Source organism: Impatiens glandulifera, chromosome 4 (assembly GCF_907164915.1).
Source record: "Impatiens glandulifera chromosome 4, dImpGla2.1, whole genome shotgun sequence".
Taxonomy (NCBI): domain Eukaryota; kingdom Viridiplantae; phylum Streptophyta; class Magnoliopsida; order Ericales; family Balsaminaceae; genus Impatiens; species Impatiens glandulifera.
In genome coordinates, this window is record NC_061865.1 from 54,247,021 (window position 1) to 54,270,156 (window position 23,136).

Sequence of the window (23,136 nt, forward strand, 5' to 3'; positions counted from 1 at the left end):
TTTTAAACCTCACAATTTAGAATTCTTTATTGTTAAAATTATACAAAAACTTAACGGTTTCAAACCTCATTAACTTATTATCTCCGTGACATTCTTAATAAATAAAAACTAATTTCACTAATTTAACTACCAAATTTAAGTGAATCGAGAGTTTATAAATGAATCTTTTATTTATTTTTTTCACTAATTTCATTATTAGTAAAATGAATCTTTTATTTGTTTATAAATGTCACGTAAATAATAAGTTAACGGTGTTTGAAACATTTTGTATAACTTTAATAATAAGGAGTTCTAAATTGTGAGGTTTAAAAAAATTTCGAATTTCAAATTGGGTTAAATAAAGAGTTAGTTTGAAAATTCGATCATTTATAATATATATATTTTTTTGTTTAGTATACCAATATGAGGACAATTGTTGAACACGATAACAAGATCAAGATTTTATGTATAGATTATTCTAGATATGTTATTCATATTTTTATTATTAGAACAAGTTGTCAAATTTAAATAACCCCACCCCACCCCCACTTTAAAACTCTTCAACCACCACCTCATTTAAGAATTTGTGATTTATCCAAGACTTCATGTTTTTATTTAGCTTATTAAATTACTATTTTTTTTTTTAATTTAAGAATTTAACACAATCCTAATCTCCATCTTTGTTTAAAGTAGTAATCAAAACATAACATTTGATCTCTTAAACTTAATTAATTTTTATTTCTAGTGAATTATTATTATTATTAATCTGTTAATGTAGTTTAAGTTTTAGTAGCTCTTAAGTTGAAAGGAAGGATAATGAACCGTGACAATGGAGTTTGCTCTTATAATATATAAAAAAGTTGTTTTGTTTTTTATATTATTTTTTATAATCATAAAGATATGTACAAATAACCTTTCGAATATAGAACATTGAAGAGCCAATTATTTTAATAAAAAAAAAACACACATTAAAATAATATATGTATATATATTTAAATTTAAAATATTATAATTGATGATTTTAAATTTTTATTGGTGAAATTATCAATAAGTTGGATGATAAATTATTTAATATCTAAATGAGAGGCTAGGAAATAAGCTTTATCCCCTCTCTTTTCTTAGAAGTACAATTAGTTTAGGTATGGTGTAATTAATTAGTCATATTTTTTCAGAGCTAATTCAAGAGTAGAGGATTAATTTGGTCTTGTCCATTCTAATATATATATTTTTTTAAACATTTTTTAAATTGATATTTTCATTACAATAATATTTTTTTCTAGCATTACCTTTTCCTCATCATATTTTATTCATCCATTTTCCATCTTTTAGGAAAAATCTTATCTAAAACAAATATTAGGTCTTCAATAATTAGTGTTTCCTAACTCAATGTTGAAAGTCTTTTTCAACAAGGCCCGCGAAGGGTTTTTGACTCTCTTCGCTCCACTAGCCTTGATTGGCGGATGGAATGAGGTGCGTTCTCTTAGGGTTTCTCTTGGTAGAGGAAGGGTTACTAGAAGCCTAGAAGGAAAAGAAGTCTGGGCTGGGAAAAGTTCGAAGCCAATTAACAAACTGATAAAACATATTTGGAGGCTTTTCACTTCTTAGTCTTTTGGCAGTTTAAAGCTTTTGAGACAATAGATAGTCAAGCAGGTGGCCGTGTTACTGTTGCTTGAGGTCCAGCTCTTTGACACTAGGTTTTTGATATAACTTTGTTTTAAATCTAAATCGTGCATAAATATTAGGTCTCACTCCAATTAGTGTTTCCTAACTCAATACCAAAAAAAAGACGGATTAAAGAATTCGAGTTGTGGTAGTTTGAAAATAATATGAGTTTCGCTTAAAAAAATTATAGATAAAACAAGAATGGATTATTATATTAAATTTTTTAATAAATTATAAGGTAATATCACATTTATATATAAAAAATTATTATTTATTTAATTTTTTTTAGGTGGGCCAAACCCTTACCTAATCCGGCCCCATTTATATTATCACGTCCAAAGTTGATTTTGTCAACTAATAACAACCACATTCTTTCCGGTTGGTATAACTATTTTTTAAAATCTCAAAATCTTTTTCTTATTTATTTATTTTATAAAAAAAATGGTGATTGAAATGTTTTTCAGTATTTGCCTCTTTATTTCCTTAAGCATTAACTCTAAAATAGGAAAAATAACACAATTAACTAAAAATATAATAATTTTTTAATTAAAAATTAATTCTCATTAAATCAAATAAGGAGTTACATATAGAACATTAATTTGTAAATAAAAGAAAATAATAGTTACAAAATTTAAATATAACATAATATTAATTTGCAAAAATTAAGATTGTAATGAAACTATTCCACAAATCATGTAATTTCATCAAATAACTCCAAGGAAGAATTCATTTGAATTCAATAAACAAGTCAAACAAACTAATTAATATAGCAGCAACCAAATTTGATCCCTAAATCACTATAAATGTTAACAAACTATTTAACGAACTAAATTTTTGACAGTTTTGTTACAATAATACAAACTTATTATTTTTATTTAATAAAATAAAAAATATAACTACTAAATTAAAAAATAAAAATAATTTCTTTTGTTCAATTAGGACACCCCCAACTCTCACTGTCACTACTTACCATATGAGAAGAATCTATACCCGAAGTACAAAGGAACGTTAAAATTTATCTTTGTTTGAAGTTAGTAACCAACGTCAGACAAAATTAAGACAAATAATAACGGATCATATTACAAATATGGTTAAAATAAAAAAAAACTCATCAAAATTATTAAAAATAATTCATGTAAAAAAGATTCAGATAAAAATATTAATTTCAACTCTTTAAAAAAGAATAAAAAAATCTGACGCTATCATCTCATCTACTACCACTATAATATAAGTGGCCCATAATTATATAGATTTATTTATATTTGTGCTATACAATTTTTGCACATGTCCAGCTCACCCAAAACACTTAATTTGATGTAGGATATTAATTTTTATTTATTTTTGGTTAAAAACAATATTATATTATTAAATCTTATTTATTTTCAACTAACTAATTATCTATCAATAAAAATATTATTATCTTAATTTTATAAAATTTAATATTCAATAGAATATTATAATAACTCAATTATTTACAAACTCAAATAATTAAATTTTTCATCAAACTTATTTTTATAAGAAAATCCAAATAAAAATTTCAAATAATCTAAGTTAATTCAAATCAGCATCAATAGTTTTGACAAATAATTAAGTTACAAAACAAACTCTAAATTAGTTGAGCAATCAATTAACTTATTGTACACAATTACCTCAATTAGGTAGGTAATTATGATCAATATATAGACGTTACTAATAATTGATCCAATCACTAGTGAAGCTCCTTAATTATCGGTTTTCTTTATTTATTTAATTATTATTAGAAATAATTTAAATTAAAGACTCAAATTCATAACTCTAAAGACATATATTCATGTATTAATCTTATATTTTTCACTAATTTATAACAAACCATATAATAACTATTATATTTATACTTGTTATTAAAGGTGGTCAATACTAATAATATACATTTACTTAGATTATACAAAGTAATAAACATTTTCAATTTTACATGTTCTTGATTACAATTTATTTGTTTCCATTTCTTATCAAAAATTATATATATTGTTTTGAATAAAGAAATCAAATATGGACGTTGTAGATCATAAAAGCAACATTTATTTCCAAACAAAAACCTCTTGAATAAGTCAAAATATAGCACACAGATTAAATATGTCCACACACATTCACATTTTTTATATGTATATATATAAGATCCCATAAATAAAAAAGACAAACAAGAAATAGCTAGCTATAGATCATGGTTAACATTTTCGATGCCGTAACGCCATTGTTACATGGTCTAATGAAGCTAACCGGCGTAACTCCAAAATCAATAGAAATCGAGCCCGGAACAATAATCAAAATCTGGCTTCCTAAACAACAAACCAAACCGGCCATAGTTTTCCTTCATTGTTTCTCCATGGACGGAATCTTCAATTGGTTTCCTCAGGTACTATATTAATTTTTTTGTTTTATTTGTGAAAATTCATAACTTAGTGGTAAAACACAATAACTCATGTTATCATTACTTTTAACAAAATTAACAGGTATTGTCCTTATCCAATCGTTACTCGGTCTATGTCCCGGACCTCCTATTCTTCGGTGGCTCCACCACGGACCAACCGGAGAGGTCTGCCGGATTTCAGGCACAATGCATGGCCCATGCACTAAGGAAAGTTGGTGTCGAAAAATGTACGATTGTCGGGCTTAGTTATGGAGGAATGGTTGGGTTTAAAATGGCCGAATTGTATCCGGATTTGGTTGATTCTATTGTGGTGTCCTCAACTGTTATGGAGTTGACGGAGACTATAAGTAATGATGCATTTCAAAGGCTTAACATAACAAACTGGTCGGAGTTTATGTTGCCGGAGACCGTTGCCGGAGTTAAAAATTTGTTCTCCGTTTCTTTTCGTACAATGAATTGGCTGCCTAGTTTCTTCTACAAACATCTTCTTGAGGTATGGAATTATTTTATACTATATAATCACAAATTTACCAATATTAAATTAGTATCATATACTTAATTGACTGAAATTGTTTCAATATATATATAGTAATATCATTATCATATGAAAAATAAATTCCTATATTGAATAGCTTCACAGCTTGTAACGGAACATCAAATTAAACAATTAATATGGATATTCATCAACTGTGAAAATTGTTATACAAAATATATATGCAAATAAATAACTTATTATTTATGTTTAAACCATGTTGTGGAGACATATATATTAATAAATTTAATAACATTTTTTAGATTTAAACATAGATCTAAGTATTTTCATATAAAATATTATTTACATAGAATTGAGATAAATGTCTTTTATAAACAATTGGATTAAAAAAATTACATGGACCATTTTCAATCAGAATTGAAATAAAAAAAAACTTATTTGTAACACTGTTTGAAACATGTGTAAAGCATGGATGAAAAGTCATTGTCATCCCAACTAATATTGTTTGCAAATTTATTCAATATTAATTTTAGTTTTATAAATCTATTTACATTCAAATATTTTATAAACATAAGTACTGATGAATAATTTAAAGTCTATCAAATAATTCACAGCATTTCAAATCAACAAATTATGTACCAATATTATTCTAAATTATTCTAAATCTCCAAATTGTGTTTTGACCATATTAATTAAAAATTCTATAAACTAAAATTTTATGAAAAAATGAGAAAGGTCCATTAATTTATACAATAATAAGTGACTTGCCTCTATTAGATCACAAATATTTCAGGTTTCATTCACAACAAAAACTCGTTCTTTAAGATTAAATTATTATATCAAAATATTATTTACAACGTTTCAAAAGCATTATCTAATAAAAGACACATTTTTAACAACTGTGATCTTCATAATTGTTACTCACTTGTGCATGAATCTGTCATAATTGTTTCAATAAATTATATAAATATTTGTAATAAAGAAATATTGAAAATGGACAATAATAATTAATATATATATTGATTGATTGTGAATTAGGTGACTTCAAGGAATAAGAAGGAGAAAATTCAACTTTTGGAAGCTCTAGTGGTTAAAGATAATGATATTGTTCCCCAATATTCACAGGTTCATTTTATTTATTTTATTATATAAGACTAGCTAAAATAGATATAAAAAATAATTGAGATAAGTTTAATGTTATTATTATTATTATTTATATAGAAAATATGTCTTCTTTGGGGAGGCAAAGATAAGATTTTTGGGCTGGAAGTTGCTCGTAACATCAAAGAGTAAGTATATACAATTTTATATATTATATGGCTACATTATTTATTTATTTATATTTTGGGTAAGTGAATTAATTAATTTTATTTTATTTTAAAATGCAGGAAATTAGGGGAGAAAGCATGTTTAGAGTATATTGAGAAAGGTGGGCATCTACTCCAAATTGAATGGCCCTTTGCCTATAATACTTCTCTTAATAAAATTCTTGACTCACTCTATCCTAATCAATTAACCAAATAAATTATTTTTAGATTATTTATTCTTAGCCTCTAATTTCTATCCACTTTTTTTTTTTCCAATAATATTATTGTCTTCATGAATGTTATGTGTAACCTTAGGATATTGTAGTTGTTTTATGATTATAATGTTTTCCTTTCTTTTTCTTTGTACTTTTCTTTAAGAAGGTTATATATATCTATCTATATATATATGATGTTATTTTCTTTGTACTTCCTTTAAGAAATTTCAAAGTGATAATTTTCACCTTATATATTATTATTTATTAAGCCTTTGGTTGAAAAAATTAATAAATTCGAGCAATTCAAGCCATGTCACGACAATCATATTGTTTTGTGATATCTATAAGTTTTGAAATTGTGATCTGCTTATAATAAGTTTAGAAATTGTACTTATTTATTCTTGAATAGTGATGTATATTAAATACTCACCAATATTGTTTTAGATCTTTATATTAATGAAGATGATAATGGAAGTTTAAATTGGTATATGGTTTCTTCGTAACAATCCTTAAAAATACGAGACAAGAAGATTGAGTAATACTTGACCTACAAAAAGAGCGAAAACAAAAAAAGAAAATATATCATTTTGATAACATTTTATGCATGTAAGGTCGGTCCAAATAAACTAACACTTACCTAGTTATGTTCTTGAGAATATATTAGACTTGTCTCACATTTTTCTCCTTATTGGGATCATCATAAGATGTTTGCTTTATTTTAAAGCTTCCTTTCTTTTTTTAATATATATCTTAATTAGTCATTTGGACCACTCATGATAAGTGATATATATATATATATATATATATATATTTAATTAATCATACATGAAGAAAATAAAAGTGAAATACTAATTTAAAATAGGATGAAATTGTGGAGTACATATTTTTTTTCAAACACTTATAATTATCAATCAAGAACAATTATAGCAACAAAAAAGAACAACATGAAAGAACAAATTAAGTCTGGTGCATAATTAATTTGAGAATAATGTTACTTTCATCGATCTATGTCTATACTATATATCATATATATGATTTATCTTTTATGGCTTCATCTCCTGCTTTTCCGTCTTGTCAATCTGCAGTGCCTAGAAAGAAATAAGATTAATGATCAGCAAATTAAACACATAAATCAGAAACATATATATGTTAATTAATTTCACACATACAAAAAGTCATTAATTAATTAATTAATTAGGTACCCTGGAATGAACTAACACAGTAAGATGTAGACATAGTTTATTATCATTTGTAATCAATCACATATCAAATGTAATGTAAGAAAGCATGTATTATGGAAATAGAACAGAACAGAACGTATACTTGCCCATTATTAATTAATTAGTAATTGCTTCATTGTTTTACTGAATTAATTACCCACCCATCTTCTCATTCTTCATCTTCTTCTTCATCCATTTTCTTCTCTACTCGTTGTTGTTCTTCTTCTTTCTTCTGTGTTTACAATTTAATTATAAAAGATTGATAGATAAATAAATGAGAGAGTGAGAGAGTACCTCGATAAATAAATGACGCAATGCAGCGTTAATGTCACCTTTCCAAGTATTCTTTACATTTACTTTTTCTTTATAGTAATGGAGATGATCCAGCATCGGAGAATCCAAATAGCCGGGAGAGAGTGCCTCTAGCTTGGGGCATTGATACACTTGTAGTTGTCTTAGTAATGCATGGCAAGGACCAAGTATAAGAAACATCGATCACTAAAGCTCCTCAAACCTGATAGATCCAAAAGTAACAATGTCTCAAGGAGTGGAAAAAAATGACTTCCTCCTCCTCCAGCCTTATCATCATCCTCTATTATTAATTCCTCCTTCTCCTCAATATTCTTCATCACCACTACCATCATTGGACATTTACAGATACATAGCCACCGAAGGTGCTTGCCAACGACTCTGCCTATATTCTCCGAAAACAAATATCTCAATTTCCCACATCCACCAACTTCCAGGGATGTCAAGTTTTGAAATAAAAGCACTCCTAGTCCTGGCTGGTTCATTTTATACATATGTATTAAATTGTGTAGATCAGACATCGACAATATTCTTAATACAGGAAATATCTTCGGCGACGAATAAAAAGATTTTTATCGACGCATAAAACCGTCGCTAGTAATTTTCCGACGTGTATTTTGCGTCAATAGTTGATGTAACTTTTAGCAACGCTTAATTATGCGTCGGTAAATTTAAATTAATTGTCGCAAATCTTTTTTATTTTAGATTTTTATTTAATCAAATCCAAGAATTGATTCAGCAACTTTTTAAAGCTTCTAAAAGCATAATTTGTTTTTTACTTTCCAATAGGATGGTTTAGTCAAACCTAGAAAACAACCTTTTGTCTATTTCAAAAGATGAAAACTAATAAAAAAAAACTCATAATGTAGTTAAATGAAATTGAATAATTTTGACAATTTCTCACAAACTCATATTCTATTTACATTTTCTTTAGATAAATATAAGCATATCACATTCCACATCCCAAATCAATAAACTCTTAATCTGATTAAGGAGCATACGAGGTTACTTTCTTTTTCAACGTCCCATTTGAATGTTTCATCTGCACTTACCTAACAATAAAACAAAAAATATGCAACTATTTTCCATTCAATTCCTATTATTTTACTCTAACAAGCTTCATCTAGGGAAATTAACCATTAAATTGTTAAGCTTTTGTGAACTTGGAAGAAACAAAAAACAGAGGATACCGACCTCTTCCATGGCGGATCCTTCTGACCTTCAAAGACGACTCACTCATCCTAAATCATTGCAATGTTAGTGAAGAGATAAAGATTGAAAGCCTCAAGTACAAATCCATAATAGTTAATATGGAATTATTTGACTTGATATTTCTCTTTAATTTGGCATGATGAAAATATGAATTGATATATTGTGTGTACTCCATTTGACTATCATTTTCCATAATAAAAACATCATATTTATGTTATATTTATGATTTGATTCTCTTACAAAAATATATCCATTTGTTAAATTGGTATTATGACAAGGTAATGTGTGTTTTGAAATTCAATCATATCAAAAACTTGAAAAATAACAAAATATATATATATATATATATATAAAACCAAATGACTTAATACTTGTTAGATATCTTGTCTTGAAATAAATTACAGAAATATATATAAAATGATGTTACAAATAAATTAAATTAATACAATATTACAAAGAACGAAATCACCAGATAAAATGTTGATTTGAGGCATGTCCTTAGCACATTTCCCTTAAAACAGTTCTACCGTCTCCCGTTTGTGCTGGAGCTTATCGCAGATGTCTGTCTCCCAGGGTACAACGAATCTTGTAGTGATTCTGCACTGAAATTACTACTCGTCGAACTTGATCAGCGTACCTGAACTATCACCGGGTTTTAACGGAAATATCGAGCAAAGAACTCGAAGAACAATCACAAAACAAAAAGAAGCTTTTGAAATTCTAGAGTGAGAAAATATAAGATGATTAAGTGTTTCAGATTAGAGATGAGGGGTTTTATATTGTTGAAAAGTTAAACTTTCATAAAAATAAAATCAACCATTAATCTTTGATCCAACGACTCACCTTGATTGCCTTTTCCTTTGCATTTTCTCTACATTAGAAAATACACTTTACATGATTTTCTAAATTGCTAATAAATTGATAGCAATAATATCATGAAGGTTACAATGAGAATTAACAAAATTAAATATATTTACTTTGATAATTGTTTTTCAAGCCATTAAATGTTAATTACATAATTAACAAATTAATTATAATAATTTAATTATTTGGATCAAATTTCACTTTAATTCACGTTTGAATTTCATGTGAATTTTTTTTGAATTTCATTTGATTTTATTTACCCAAATTCTCATTTCTATTCATTAATAGAATTTATGAATTAATTTAAAATTCCAACAATGCTTTAAAATTTTGACATTTATGTTGAACTTGATAGTAGGCAATTATTTGATGATAAACTGAATTGATTAGTCTGTTTTTGAATGTTTGCATTTGAAATCACACTGAAAACAAACAAAAAGTAGGCTGCAGTTCAAAAACCAAACAATTCTTTTTCATTTCGAGCTAAAAACCATAGTTTAGACATCAACAAAGGTCGAGTGAAAAGTTTACTGAGAATGGAAAGAAATGATTATTCCCGAGAGAAATAATTATTCCTCGTCCTCCAGATTTGATCAAATAATCAGAACGAACAAAAATATTACAAAAAGCAGAGTATCAAAAGTATCACCAGACATAACAAAATTAGACATTAAGAGAACAGCAGCAGTACTGAAACATAAACAAAAAAAAAATGCTTAAAAAGGAACAAACATAATTAAAGGATTTATGCATATATTGATATAAGTTCTTGTAGCAGAGAGCAATATTACTAATTATGATGATTATGTCTCGAGCTATTAGTTGTAAGCATGTAAAGACACGATCGAAGCTGCAACTTATTTGATGGTATCTTGCACGGAAACAATAATAATATGTTGCAGATTAAGCAGCCCTGAAAAGGAGGAAGACAGTAAGATGAGTAATCAATCACATGATGTAATTAATATAACAGAACAAATCCTACTTACCCATTAATTCCTCAATCTTCTGAATCGTCGTCGTCGTCGTCGTCGTCGTCGTCGTCATCAGCATCTTCATTCATGTTCTCTAGTCTCTTTTCTTCTGTTTCTTTCTGGGTGTACAAATTAATAATAATAATAATAATAATGTAGTAAACTTAACTTAAAAAGCTTAATTATTTATAAGAAAGAAGCCAACACAAAATAAAATAGAAATAGACAGGGAGAGAGCACCTTGATATAACGCAATGCTTTGTTAACGTCACCTTTCCAAGTATCCTTTACATTTACTTCTTCTCTATCATAACTATACTTGAGTTCATTCAGCCTTGGAGAATCCAAATAGCCGGGAGAGAGTGCCTCTAGCTTGGGACATTTTGATACTTGTAGATACTCTAGTGATGGCAACTCCCAAGTATAAGCAACATCACAAAAGCTCCTCAAACCTGATAGATACTCCAATTTCAATGCCCTAAGGAGTGGAAAGAAATGACTATTACTTCCTCCTCCAGCTTTATCATCCACTATTATTAATTCCTCCTCCTCAATATTCTTCATCACCACTTCCATCATTCCACAATTACTAATTATTAGCAACTCAAGGTTCTTGACAGAGACTCTACCTATATTCTCCGAAAACAAATATCTCAATTTCCCACATCCATCAACTTCCAGGGATGTCAAGTTTTGAAATAAAAGCACTCCTCCTAGTCCTCCTGACTGGTTGATTTCATACATATGTATTAAATTGCTTAAATTACGCAACTCCAAGTGATGTAATACAGGAAATATCTTATGATGATGTCCTTCTCCCTCTTTCCATCCTACTATATAATTTATCTTTGGCAATTTCCTTATATACAAGTTGTCTAAGCAAGGAAACCAGACCTGCATACAAAATCAAACTCATGCATTTACATTTATTAATTTCTCATACAATTAGACAACAAATCTCCATATATATTATAATCATTTTTTTAATTTACTTTATAATGCACAATACTAATTAGTTTTCATTGTAATACATAGTTCTTAGTTATGTATATTAATAATTTAACTATTCCCCAATTACTTATACATAACTATAATACTGTTTTAACTTTACAATTATAAAAGTTACCTCGTCATCTTCCGGATGAAAGAGCGCATTTTCATTTTTATAACTGTTGTCCATATTGTTCATCACTCCAACAAAACTCACGAGTTCCTCTAGATGAATAAGCTCCAATCTCTTCAAATTAAGGAATAATAATAATATGTGTTGTTGAATTTCCTTGCCATAGCCTTCATCATCACGACGTCTTCTTACTTGTCCAGTCTTCCTTTCTACTATATAATTTATCTTTGGCAATCTATATACACTCAACTTTTGTAAAGAAGGAAATGAGACCTGTATACAAAATCAAACGCATCCATTTACATTTAAAATTTAACATATATAAATAATTAGTCAATAAATCTCATATATTCTTAGAAGAGAAAATAAATATCTCAATTTTTTCACAAGAATTAGTTCTATTTCTTCTTCAATATCATGATTATATATATATATTAGTCTCCATCTGTATTTCCATTCTACTTTATAATTTATCTTTGATAATTTGTTAATTTGTCAAGTTTTGAAATAAAAGCACTCCTAGTCTTAACTCTAACTGGTTGATTTCATACATATGTATTAATTAAATTGCTTAAATTAAGCAACCACAACTCTCTCTCTTAATGCAGGAAATGATGATCTTCTCCCTCTTTCCATCCTACTATATTTGGCAATTCCACCATATATATATATGTTCAATTCTTTTACAGAAGAAAATGTGACCTGCTGCATACAATATAAAACAAATGCATTTACATTTATTAATTTCAAATATAATTACAAAGAATTTCCACATATATTATAACCATTTTTTATTTTAATTTACCTTATAATACCCAATACTTAATTTTCCTTGTAATATATAATTCTTAGTTATATATATATAAATATATAATTTAACTATTCCCAATTAATTGTAAAACACTAATAATATTTTAATTTGGAATCAAAATTAAGAAAAAAAATTTACTTATATACACCGACAAAGTTACCTCATCATCATCGTCAGGATGAAATAATGCATTTTGATTTTTGCAATTGTTGTCAATATTGTTCATCACTCCAACAAAACTCACGAGTTCCTTTAAATGTTGTAGCCGCAATGTCTCCACATTAGGAAATACTAATAATTCCCTGCCATGCCATTCCTCGATATCATCATGAACTCTTACTTGTTCACTGTTCCTTCCTATTATATAATTTATCTTTCGCAATCCATCTATCACCAACTCTTGTAAACAAGGAAATGAGACCTGTATACAAAATCAAACATATCCATTTACATTTACTAATTATACATATACATAATTAGTCAATAAATCTCATATATTCTTTGAAAATAAAGCATTACTTTTTACATTTACTAATTAATACTTAGTTTTCCTCATATATATATATATATATACTCATATATATATATATATATATATATATATATATATATATATATATATATATATATTACTTTTTATTATTAGAAAAGTTAATTATACTACACTACTAAACTTAATAACAAAATTTCACTTTCTATTTTCTATTACCTGATAATCATCGTGATAAAATAGTGCATTTCGCGACTTTTCTTCCTTGTCACCCAAATTGTTGACATTAATGACAAAACTCGTGAATTCGTCCAAGGATTCAAGATACAATATCAACAAATTAGGGAATTCAATTGATTTTCTCTGTTGCTCTCCTACACCCATTGTTACTCCTACTACTCCGTTCAACATTTTACATTTTCGAATGGTTAAACTTCTAAGATTAGAAATAACCTTCATCACCATGCTATTAGAGAAGTCAATATATTGGAAGTTGTCACACCTATATATATTCAACCTTTGCAATGATGGTGGCAAGCACAAAGTTTCAATATTTAGAATAGATGTCATACTCAGCTCCTCCAAGTAAGGTATTTCCAACTACAAAATAATAAATAAAAATAAAAATTACTCACAATAATAGAACATGTAACCTTTTATTATCCTCTTCCATCATTTCACATTTTTTAAGAACAAGAATTTGATATTTTTTGAGATGCCTCTTCCTATACACATATGTAAAATTATATTATACTTATTCTTCCAGTACTTTTTATTAATAAAGTTATTCCCAATTTAATTATACTACTATAAAATTAACAAAGAACAAATTTCCACTTACTATTACCTCATCATGATCAAATAGTGTTTTTTGCTGCGACTTTTTCTCTTCAACGTCCAAATTGTTGATGTCCATGACAAAACTCCTTAATTTGTCTAAGGATGCGAGATGCAATCTCATCAAATTGGGGAATTCAATTGATTTTTTCGACTCCACTTCCACACCCTTCGACACTCCTATTAGTCCCTTCAACATTTTGCATTTTTTAATGGATAAATTTTCAAGATGAGAAATACTTATCAAGAAGATCTCCGAGAAGACATATTTTAAGCTTCCGCAACTATCAATGTTTAAGAATCTGAGGGATGGAGCCACGATGGGCAAAGTTTCAATATTTGGAATAAATGAGATCTCCAGAATCTCCAAACAAGGTATTTCCACCTACAAAATAATAAATATAATAAAAAATTACTCACATTGATAGAATATGTAATTGTATCATTTTATTTTATAACTAAAAGTTGTACATAGTAATAATGAAATTTATATGTGGTACGTACCTTTGTTGGAAATATAAAATTCTTCAGTCCTGTTAGCCGCAATATTTTTAGTTTATGAAAATAAATTTCATTTATTCCTCTGCAAAAACTTTCCATCCTAGACAATTCACGTAGCACAAGAGTTTCCAAAGCATTGAACTCAATTTTATTGAGTTGTTCTGTCTCATCGCAAAAATTAACAACTTCTTCAGTCATTTCACAGTCTTGAAGAACAAGATATTTAAGATTTGTGAGATTCCTTGATATTGATGTAGAACATAAGTGCCTCATTTGACTGCATTTATATATTTCGATACGCCACAAATAACGCCCAAGTCCATTGATCTCTTCTATTTCCATCGATGATTGTGACGGTGGGAAAAGAGTAATAATTGATCCACAATTTTTAAGAACAACTTCTCTCAATGATAGAAGACTGTTTAAATGCATTTTCTCCCACATGACAAGATCATTGCTTATACATAAATTGGTAATGCCCTTTTCTACTAAGACCCCAAGTTCATCATGTAAATGTAAGGAACTGGTGGTATTGTTTCTAACATTTTCCAACCACAGTTGTCTTTTCCCAGCTTGAAATTGAGTTCCTCTCTCATATTTTTCTACCATTCTTATCTTGAATTGTTCCAATAATGTTGAAGAAGAAAATAGCCTAACACCTCTCGGCACTTGTTCAATGTTGATTACCTCCAGTTCCAATTTCCACAATTTATGTAAGCAATTTAACTCCTCCAGACCTGCTGCATGATTGTCTCCATCATTAACATCTTCTTTTTGTAGCCTCCAATCTTGAAAGCTCTCCAACATGTACAATTCTTGTAGATTAGTAAGATTCGAAAGAACACCATTGATTATGAAACATTTGCACCTAGTCAAATCCAACAATCTTAAGTTTGTTAACTCACTTATTTCGTTTGGCAAATCTTTCATGATTGAATTTCGAAGGCTAAGGATCTCCAAACACTTAATATGTCCAATGGTAGATACATTGGTTGACATATTAAAATTAAATCCCTCTAGAGATAACATCTTCAAGTTGGTTAAAAAAGAAAATAATGGAAACTCACTAATCTGGCTGAAAGTGCCGATTATATCAAGAACTTTGAGATTATCCGCTCCTTGAAATAAATTTTCTGGCATTTTAATATTTGGTAGGTAGAAACGTAAAGTATTCAAACGTAGTATCTCCAATTCTGAGCCTCCACTGAAGACAATCTCTTGTTCATCCTCCTCTATAAAACTAAAACCGTTTTGTTCTTGTTTTCCAATTGAAATTCCCACGTCTCTCACCACATCATGCATCTTCACTGCATATTCTTTAACATTTATTAGCAAATTTCTCTTTGTTAGGTCCTCTAATAAGGTGTCGACACGATCACTTATACGGTGTAGGTTCATACCTTTGAAGAGTTGCAAACCCACTGCATAACGATACAACGTCTGGATAGGAATCACTTCGTCTTCTTGGAATAAGCAGCAGAGCAAGAACAAGAATTGGGCTTCGTGATCTTCTAAGAAGTCATAACTCGTCTGCACGACCTTGTCTATCTTGTCATGGTGAAGTTGTTGACTCTGCAACCTGAAAAGCATATCGTTCCACGCGGATGTTCTCTTATTTACGAGAGCGCCTCCTACAACCTCAAGCGCGAGGGGCAGTCCTGCACATTCTTTCACAATTTTTCTTGCTATTTCATTTTTTTCAATATCATCATTAGGCAGATTGACTTTTCTTTTAAACAAAGTCAAGGATTCTTCATCTGACAAAATGTCAAGAGAGAATTCTTGTTTGGTGATGTTCCGTTCACCTGACCATAATGAATCTTTGTTTCTAGATGTGTAAATTATTTTACAGAAACTCCCATCAACATTTGATTTTGTTAATGGAAAACCAAAAGCATTTAAATCAAACTCTTTCCAAACATCATCCAACAAGACAACAACCTTTTTGTTACTAAAAGCTTTTCGTAATTGTTCTGCTCTTAAAATCTCATTCTCTATTTCTTTAAGCGAAGACTCTAACATCTCCGCGACTTGTTGTTGGATAGTATTGAAATTGGGACTATTGGAGACAGTCGAAATAACTCGAACGTCAAATAAAGGCTTATGAAAGTCTTGTACCTTTTGGAGGACTTGCTTGGCCAATGTAGTCTTTCCAATGCCTCCCATCCCGCATATCCCAATTAACATTGTCTTTTCATCCCTTAACTTCTCAATGATGTCTTCCACAATCTGACTTGGGCTGTTGAAATCATGAGCATCTCCAATGTAATTGCGCATATTTATGGGTGACACGGGTAAGGCGTGACCCGTGTGTGGCAAGTCACCACCGGATTGAAGAAGCTCAATGATAACGACAGATAACTTCTTCCCCTTCCTGCCCAAAGAAAAGCGCAAGCTTATATTAGGACACCATTTGATGGAGAAACACCCCTTTTGAACCTCGGCCTTCTCTTTGATAAGACTATCCGCTTCTTCAATTTTTTCTTTTGCATCCCCAATCCACCTCTTGACGGATTCACCCAGGGTGTTCCGCTTCCTCATTTCTGCATCTTCCCTTGCTTGTACATCCTCTCTTGTTTCTTTTAGTTTTTCCAGTTGAGTTTGGAGCTCTTGAAAGTTATTGTTGAAGCATAAGAGATAGCCAAGTTCTCGTTGAATTGGCTCAATCAGCAACTCCGCGATCTTTCCCAGTACACTCAAACCAAACTCTGCTGCCATTTGTATGCCTTGTTCTTTCTTTCTTTCTTTCTTTCTTCTGTGTTCTTGTTTCTTAAAAAAAGAATGCACATAATACAGAAGATCTACAAATGATATACCAAGCAAGCAATATTAAAAATTATTATTAAAAACATAAAGTTATGTAACATCAACTAAAGATGAATGATTCGATTGTCATTAAAGTAATATGATTCGTTTGCTTTAGCTTTTTCTTTACAAAATATGAAATTCTAATAATTGAATTACACTGCATTGAATTTATTCAGATCATTCTTGTCCCAATTCCTAATCCCTATATATATATTGTGTAAATCATTTTTTTAAATGCTAGCATGACTCTATATAGTCCATATAGTTCAACTTAAGTAAAGAATTAAATTTTGTGACCTCACTTTTGTCACTTAAACTACCTTAATGGTTAATAAATCAAAGTTTTTAATCTAGTTCAACTTATTTTAATCTTTTCTTATTATTCCACATATGTTAGTTAAATGATTAAAATGTTATTTTATTTTTAGTGTCTGGTCCAACTTAATTTGTTATCAAGAAATAAATTATTTTGGTTAAATGATTAAAATATTATTTATTTTTATAAAAATATTTTAGTTTAATATTTTAATTAATAATTTAATAAATTATTTGATTATAAAATCTTTTATCAAACAAGACCTTAAAAAGAAAGAAACCAACACTTTAATAAAAATCCTACAATAAAAATTCCTTCAAAGATTGGAATAGGTGCAAGTAGAAGAAAATATGGGTATTCAATTATTCATTATAAAAGTTATTATCACCGTCTCTTTATTTGTCGGGACTAATAAAATATAATATATTGAAAATATTATATAAAGATAATATATATGTAGTTTTTTTTTTTAATTCCACTACCCTGGACAAATATCCTCAATTGTAACATTTTTAAATTCAAAGTCTATAAGTTTAATTCCTTAAGCTAATTAGATTGTTTTTGTCTATGAGTTTTAAAGAAGAGCTAGCATGATAATCCCACAGTCATGACCCCTGCTGAAACTCAAAACGCGTTCAGATAAAATCGAACCCGTAACATTTTGGTCTCTTAAGTCGACTTTTACTACTGGACTACTTGGTGGGATTCCTAAGCTAATTAGTGATATTAAAAATGAGTCCAGTTTTTAGTGGTCCTTATAGAACATGCAACACTGGGATAGGGTTAATTTGATCTACCTTTACAGGCACGGCCTGAATCACTCGACAACACCACCTGTACGTATACAAAGGGAAATTATTTTCTACAGGTGGCGCAGTTGTACCTATACACGCAAGATCAAATGAACCCTTAGATGGAAACATTTGAATTGCCAAAACTTCGACTTTTAATGAATACAGCTGACCCTAGGGTAAGAACATTGTTGAGTTATGAAGCCTACACTTATTATAAATTCTACAATTGTTAATTAGAGTTTATTGGGTTTGTATTTGGTTTTGAACTTGGGCATAACCAAAAGTTTATTTGAGTGAACCACTATAATTTTTTGTCTTCTTGTGTTATTCTTTCTTGAGTTTTTACAGATCGTTTTAAGCAGGTTAGATTTGGGAGATACAAATTCTAACAACCAGTATCAGAGCGACTAGACTAGATCTGAGCATTCGAAACGATGACAAGCGAGAATAGTATAGGACATGGGATTGGAATATTCGATGTGATAGATTATGCCTTCTGGAGGATTCAGATTGAAAGTTATCTCTATGGAAAGAAGCTTCATTTTCCTTTGAGTGAGAAACTAAAGAAGATGGATAAAACTGCATGGAAACTCCTTGATACACATATTTTGGGAGTTTTCCGATTGACGCTAGCCAAGACGGTTGCTCACAATATAGCAAAAGAGAAGACCACCATGGGTCTGATGAAAATTCTTTCTGATATGTATGAGAAATCATCTGCTAACAACAAGGTACACTTAATGAAAAGACTCTTTTTTACTTAAGAATGGTAGATGGTACTTCTGTCAAATCCCTTAAAAGTGTTCATGTTTATGTACTTTTTTATACATCGATGTTTATGTTAAATAAAAATATATAAATAATTTTTGATTAATTTCAAAAGTGTTTTTTTATATATATTAGGAAGAGAACAACTAATTACATTATATAACAATAAAAAAATTATAATATATCGTTAAGTATTTTATAAATAAAATTTGTGTTTTATTATATTTAAGAACTTCATATCAAATCTTTTTTGAATTTTTAATTATTTGTTGAATATTCTCTCATTGAAAGGTCTAAAGTCATTTAAGAGAATTATTTTTTAACGTGAGAACAATCAATAGAGATTCGATGAAATAACAATTTTATGATGTACTATTGACGACAAAAATGCGGAAGGTGAAGAAAACATTGTACGCATTTTACATGACTATTTTTTCTTCAATAACAAGCCCCCATTGTCAAATTTTATCACCATATTGAATCATAGGTCAGGTGCACATAAGAGAATAATGATGTTTTAGTCACTTAAAACTATGCATGAAAGTGATTTATTTAATACATTTTGAGAAGATTTTTTTTATATAGTTTTAACATATTTTATTTATTATAATATATATTTTTTAATCTATCCTAAATCATACTGAGTTTTATTTTCATTTTAGCACATAGATTATTAGAATGTTATTATGCATGTAAAATCTTCTCATCATCATCATTCAATCTTTATCAAACCTCAAATTCTAAGCAATTTGATTCCAATTGTAACATGCCCACCAGCACCAGCTTGTGATAATCCATTTTTTTTTATCGAATTATATTAGTGTGAAAAATTACCATATAACTAATTAGCATCAAAATAGTTTTTTTTTATATATTTTTTAAAAAATATTCATACAATATGATATAATGAGAGTCATTTAAACACAATGACAAAAAAATATTACAAAAATACGAGTATTTAAATTATCACAAAACTCACTCGAAATATAACAAGATTGCTCAGTTGGAAACAAAAAAAATAATAACAAAATGTTTTTTTTCATTACAATGTATTTTTAATTAAGTTTGTGATGATTAATATTTGGACATTTCAGTTTAAACAATATATGGGAATACACGAAAAGTGTTTGGTCAAGTCTACAAACAAATTATTATATTATGTGTGGTGAAATATTATATTATGAGTGGTTTTTTCTTTTGATTCTATATGAATGTGTGCTTGTCACTATAACTAATTAATGATTCACGCCATTTTATTTATTTAAGACTTTTTCCAATCTTCTTGTTGCCACTATCTATACAAAATTATTCTTCTGCATTTTTAATGATATAATATAAATATAAATTATAATAAATCTGCTTTAGATATAGAATGCCATTATTAGATCATGCTTTAGTACTATTGAGTTGTTATTAATACAATTTTTAATTAATTATTGGAGGGGAATAAAGTGTACCGAATATTTCATCTACTTTATTGATGCCATATTTTTCTCTCATTGGCTTCAAATAAAGATAAAAGTTGTCACCACTAGTGATGACTAATTTCCCCTTTAAATTCTTATTTAATAGAGCATGTTTTATTCTTTTGGATTTAAATAAAAAAAATGGTTTAGATATATTAAAAATGATTAAAATCGTTTAATCATAATAACAAAGAATGACACAAAAAAATAAAATAAAAATGACAATAAGAAGAGAAAAAAATATTATATAATAAAGAAGATTAAATCTTAAGAAAAAAAATTTACCTGTATAAGAGTTCAATCATCTACAAATAAAGAAAACAATATATTCTAAGCTAAAATAATTTATAGGATATTTGTTAAATTAAATACAAAAAAAATTAATATACTTAAGGCAGCCCAATGGTTAGCATTTGCAAAAAAAATAAAAACAATTAACAAGGCAGAATATTACTGACAAAAGAAATCGTAATCTTACGTCGCCCAAATATTAGTCGGGTAACTTTTATCGACGCTTATTTATGCGCAGCTAAAATTAAATTAAATGTCGCCAAATTATTTTATTTTAGAAGTATTTTAAATCAAATCAAAGATATAGTTTTCAGAGATTTTTTTAAAGCTTCTTTTAGCATAATTTATTTTTTTACTTTTCAATTGGATGGTTTAGGAAAACCTAGAAAACAACATTTTATCAATTTACAAAGATGGAACTATTAAAACAATTCATAATCTAATTAAATGAAATTGAATATTTTCTCACAAATACATTTTCTTTAGATAAACATATGATTAAGGAGTATACGAGGTTACTTTCTTTTTCAACGTCCAATTTTAATGTTTCATCTCCACTTACCTAACAATAAAACGAAAAATATGCTTGCACAAGGTCAACCTAACATGAAGGAACAGTTTTATAATTTTCAAATATAACACAAAAACTATATAAATCATTCCTCCTTTAAGAAATTGTTTAAGAGCTTTAAATCGCCAAATTCAGTTGAAAAGGAAAAGAAACCAAGAATAATTCAAAGGTTCAATCCAATTCATTTCATTTTTACAATAGTCTCTGTCCTACTGTTGAAAGACAGCATGAGTAGCCTATTGTTTTTTTTTTCATTTTGAATTTGAACTTCATTCTAAACTCAAACCATCTCTAGAAGATGAATTTGTAAGAGAACTAACCAATTTTATTAAAGGAAGGGTATTGATTTTTTCAGTTATATCGATTTTTTCAGATTAAATATGTGAGACCTTTCTTCTTTGTTATTTCCATTCTGTTTTTGTTATATGGCTTCTACTTGGGAAGGGTATTGATTTTTTCAATTATATCGATTTACCCTTTTTCATATCTCACTTTTGGAGGTCATATGTTGTAATTGATCATACTAATTTCTTCCATAGATTCTTCTCAAAAAGCTATATATAGTCAACCTAACCCCTACAAAATGACTCGATTTGTAAATGTCTCTTATGAAGATACTTCTACTTCTGATTTTTTCACTATTAAATGTATCAGATTCCACAGTTACCCTGATTTTCAATAATAACAGATTTCCTAAAAGAGCTCTCACATGTTTCAATAATGATGAAAACAGAACTTGCTTCAAAATCAAACCAATGTGTAAGCAAATACATTAGAAGAAAAACAATTCTAATAAATTTCAAACCACTAATCAAACAATGTTTAACAAGAAAAAGACACGCAATATGCCGGCGAGGAATGCAAAGATGTGCATCCGAGCTTTAGGCCTATAGTTGAACACATAGATTGTTTCAATGAGACGCCTCAATCACTACTTGAGTTTCCATCCATACAAGCAGGAATATGGACCGCACAACAATATCCCTATGATCAACCGAAGTTGCAGCATATACGTGGTGTTTAGAGCTGCTCGATCCAGTCAGATGGCTCGCAACAGAAGATAGTTCCAATGACTCATACAGAAACAGAATAGTCTGATATGCGTAAAAGGAAGTGGTTGCAAGCAAGAAGGTAGTCCAAGTCACCCCCAAGATATAGAAAAGGCAGAAATGTTTTTGTTGCAAAGTGAAGCTCTGAAAAAACACAAGAATTGACAAAGTTATGAAATCAAGTCATATATGAAAAAAAAAATTAGAAAAGGGGAATAAATTACATATGAAGATGATTGAATGATCTTTCCTCTCTTAGCGAATCCGAGCAAGAGTTGGTGAAATGATTGAAGCTTAGATGATGGTAAGGATGCAACAAGAATAGGCAATATGGCTGCAATCCATAATAGAGAATTGTGTTTCCTGCAAGTTGGGTTATTGGGTTAGGTCAAGTAGTGTAATCCCTAGAATAAAAATATATAAACTTCAACTAGATGAGAAGAGAAGAGAATGGCCTGACATGATCTTCTTTATATGTAAATCCTAACATGATTTCTGAGCATTGAAAATCCCAACATAAGCAGAGCTAGACAAAAATAGACAACTAATTCAAAGAAGCCATGCATAATAAAATGAAGCAATTCAATCAAAGAGAGTGATATACCATGCATGCATGCATACAGAAGGAAAAGCGAAATTAATCTGTACAGATCTTTCTGGAGTAGGTAT

The 23,136-nt window shown here is 28.7% G+C and overlaps 3 protein-coding genes across 3 annotated transcripts; 1 reads left to right on the forward strand and 2 right to left on the reverse strand.

Moving 5' to 3' along the window:
- Window positions 1-3,824: 3,824 nt before the first annotated feature.
- Window positions 3,825-6,296, forward strand: LOC124936924 (epoxide hydrolase 4-like). Its single transcript, XM_047477454.1, has 5 exons — window positions 3,825-4,033; window positions 4,131-4,541; window positions 5,580-5,666; window positions 5,763-5,830; window positions 5,930-6,296. Exons 1-5 carry the CDS (start codon window positions 3,842-3,844, stop codon window positions 6,063-6,065), a joined length of 894 nt encoding a protein of 297 aa, XP_047333410.1. The 5' UTR covers window positions 3,825-3,841; the 3' UTR covers window positions 6,066-6,296.
- A 4,372-nt stretch (window positions 6,297-10,668) lies between these two features.
- On the reverse strand, window positions 10,669-11,572 carry LOC124935406. Its single transcript, XM_047475841.1, has 2 exons — window positions 10,883-11,572; window positions 10,669-10,761 (listed from the first exon to the last, which is right to left on the reverse strand). Exons 1-2 carry the CDS (start codon window positions 11,540-11,542, stop codon window positions 10,669-10,671), a joined length of 753 nt encoding a protein of 250 aa, XP_047331797.1. The 5' UTR covers window positions 11,543-11,572.
- Window positions 11,573-11,720: 148 nt separating this feature from the next.
- LOC124935407 (disease resistance protein At4g27190-like) lies at window positions 11,721-17,153 on the reverse strand. The gene is made up of 6 exons (XM_047475842.1): window positions 15,805-17,153; window positions 14,408-15,720; window positions 13,914-14,288; window positions 13,286-13,666; window positions 12,737-12,997; window positions 11,721-12,038 (listed from the first exon to the last, which is right to left on the reverse strand). Exons 1-6 carry the CDS (start codon window positions 17,120-17,122, stop codon window positions 11,721-11,723), a joined length of 3,966 nt encoding a protein of 1,321 aa, XP_047331798.1. The 5' UTR covers window positions 17,123-17,153.
- Window positions 17,154-23,136: the final 5,983 nt, after the last annotated feature.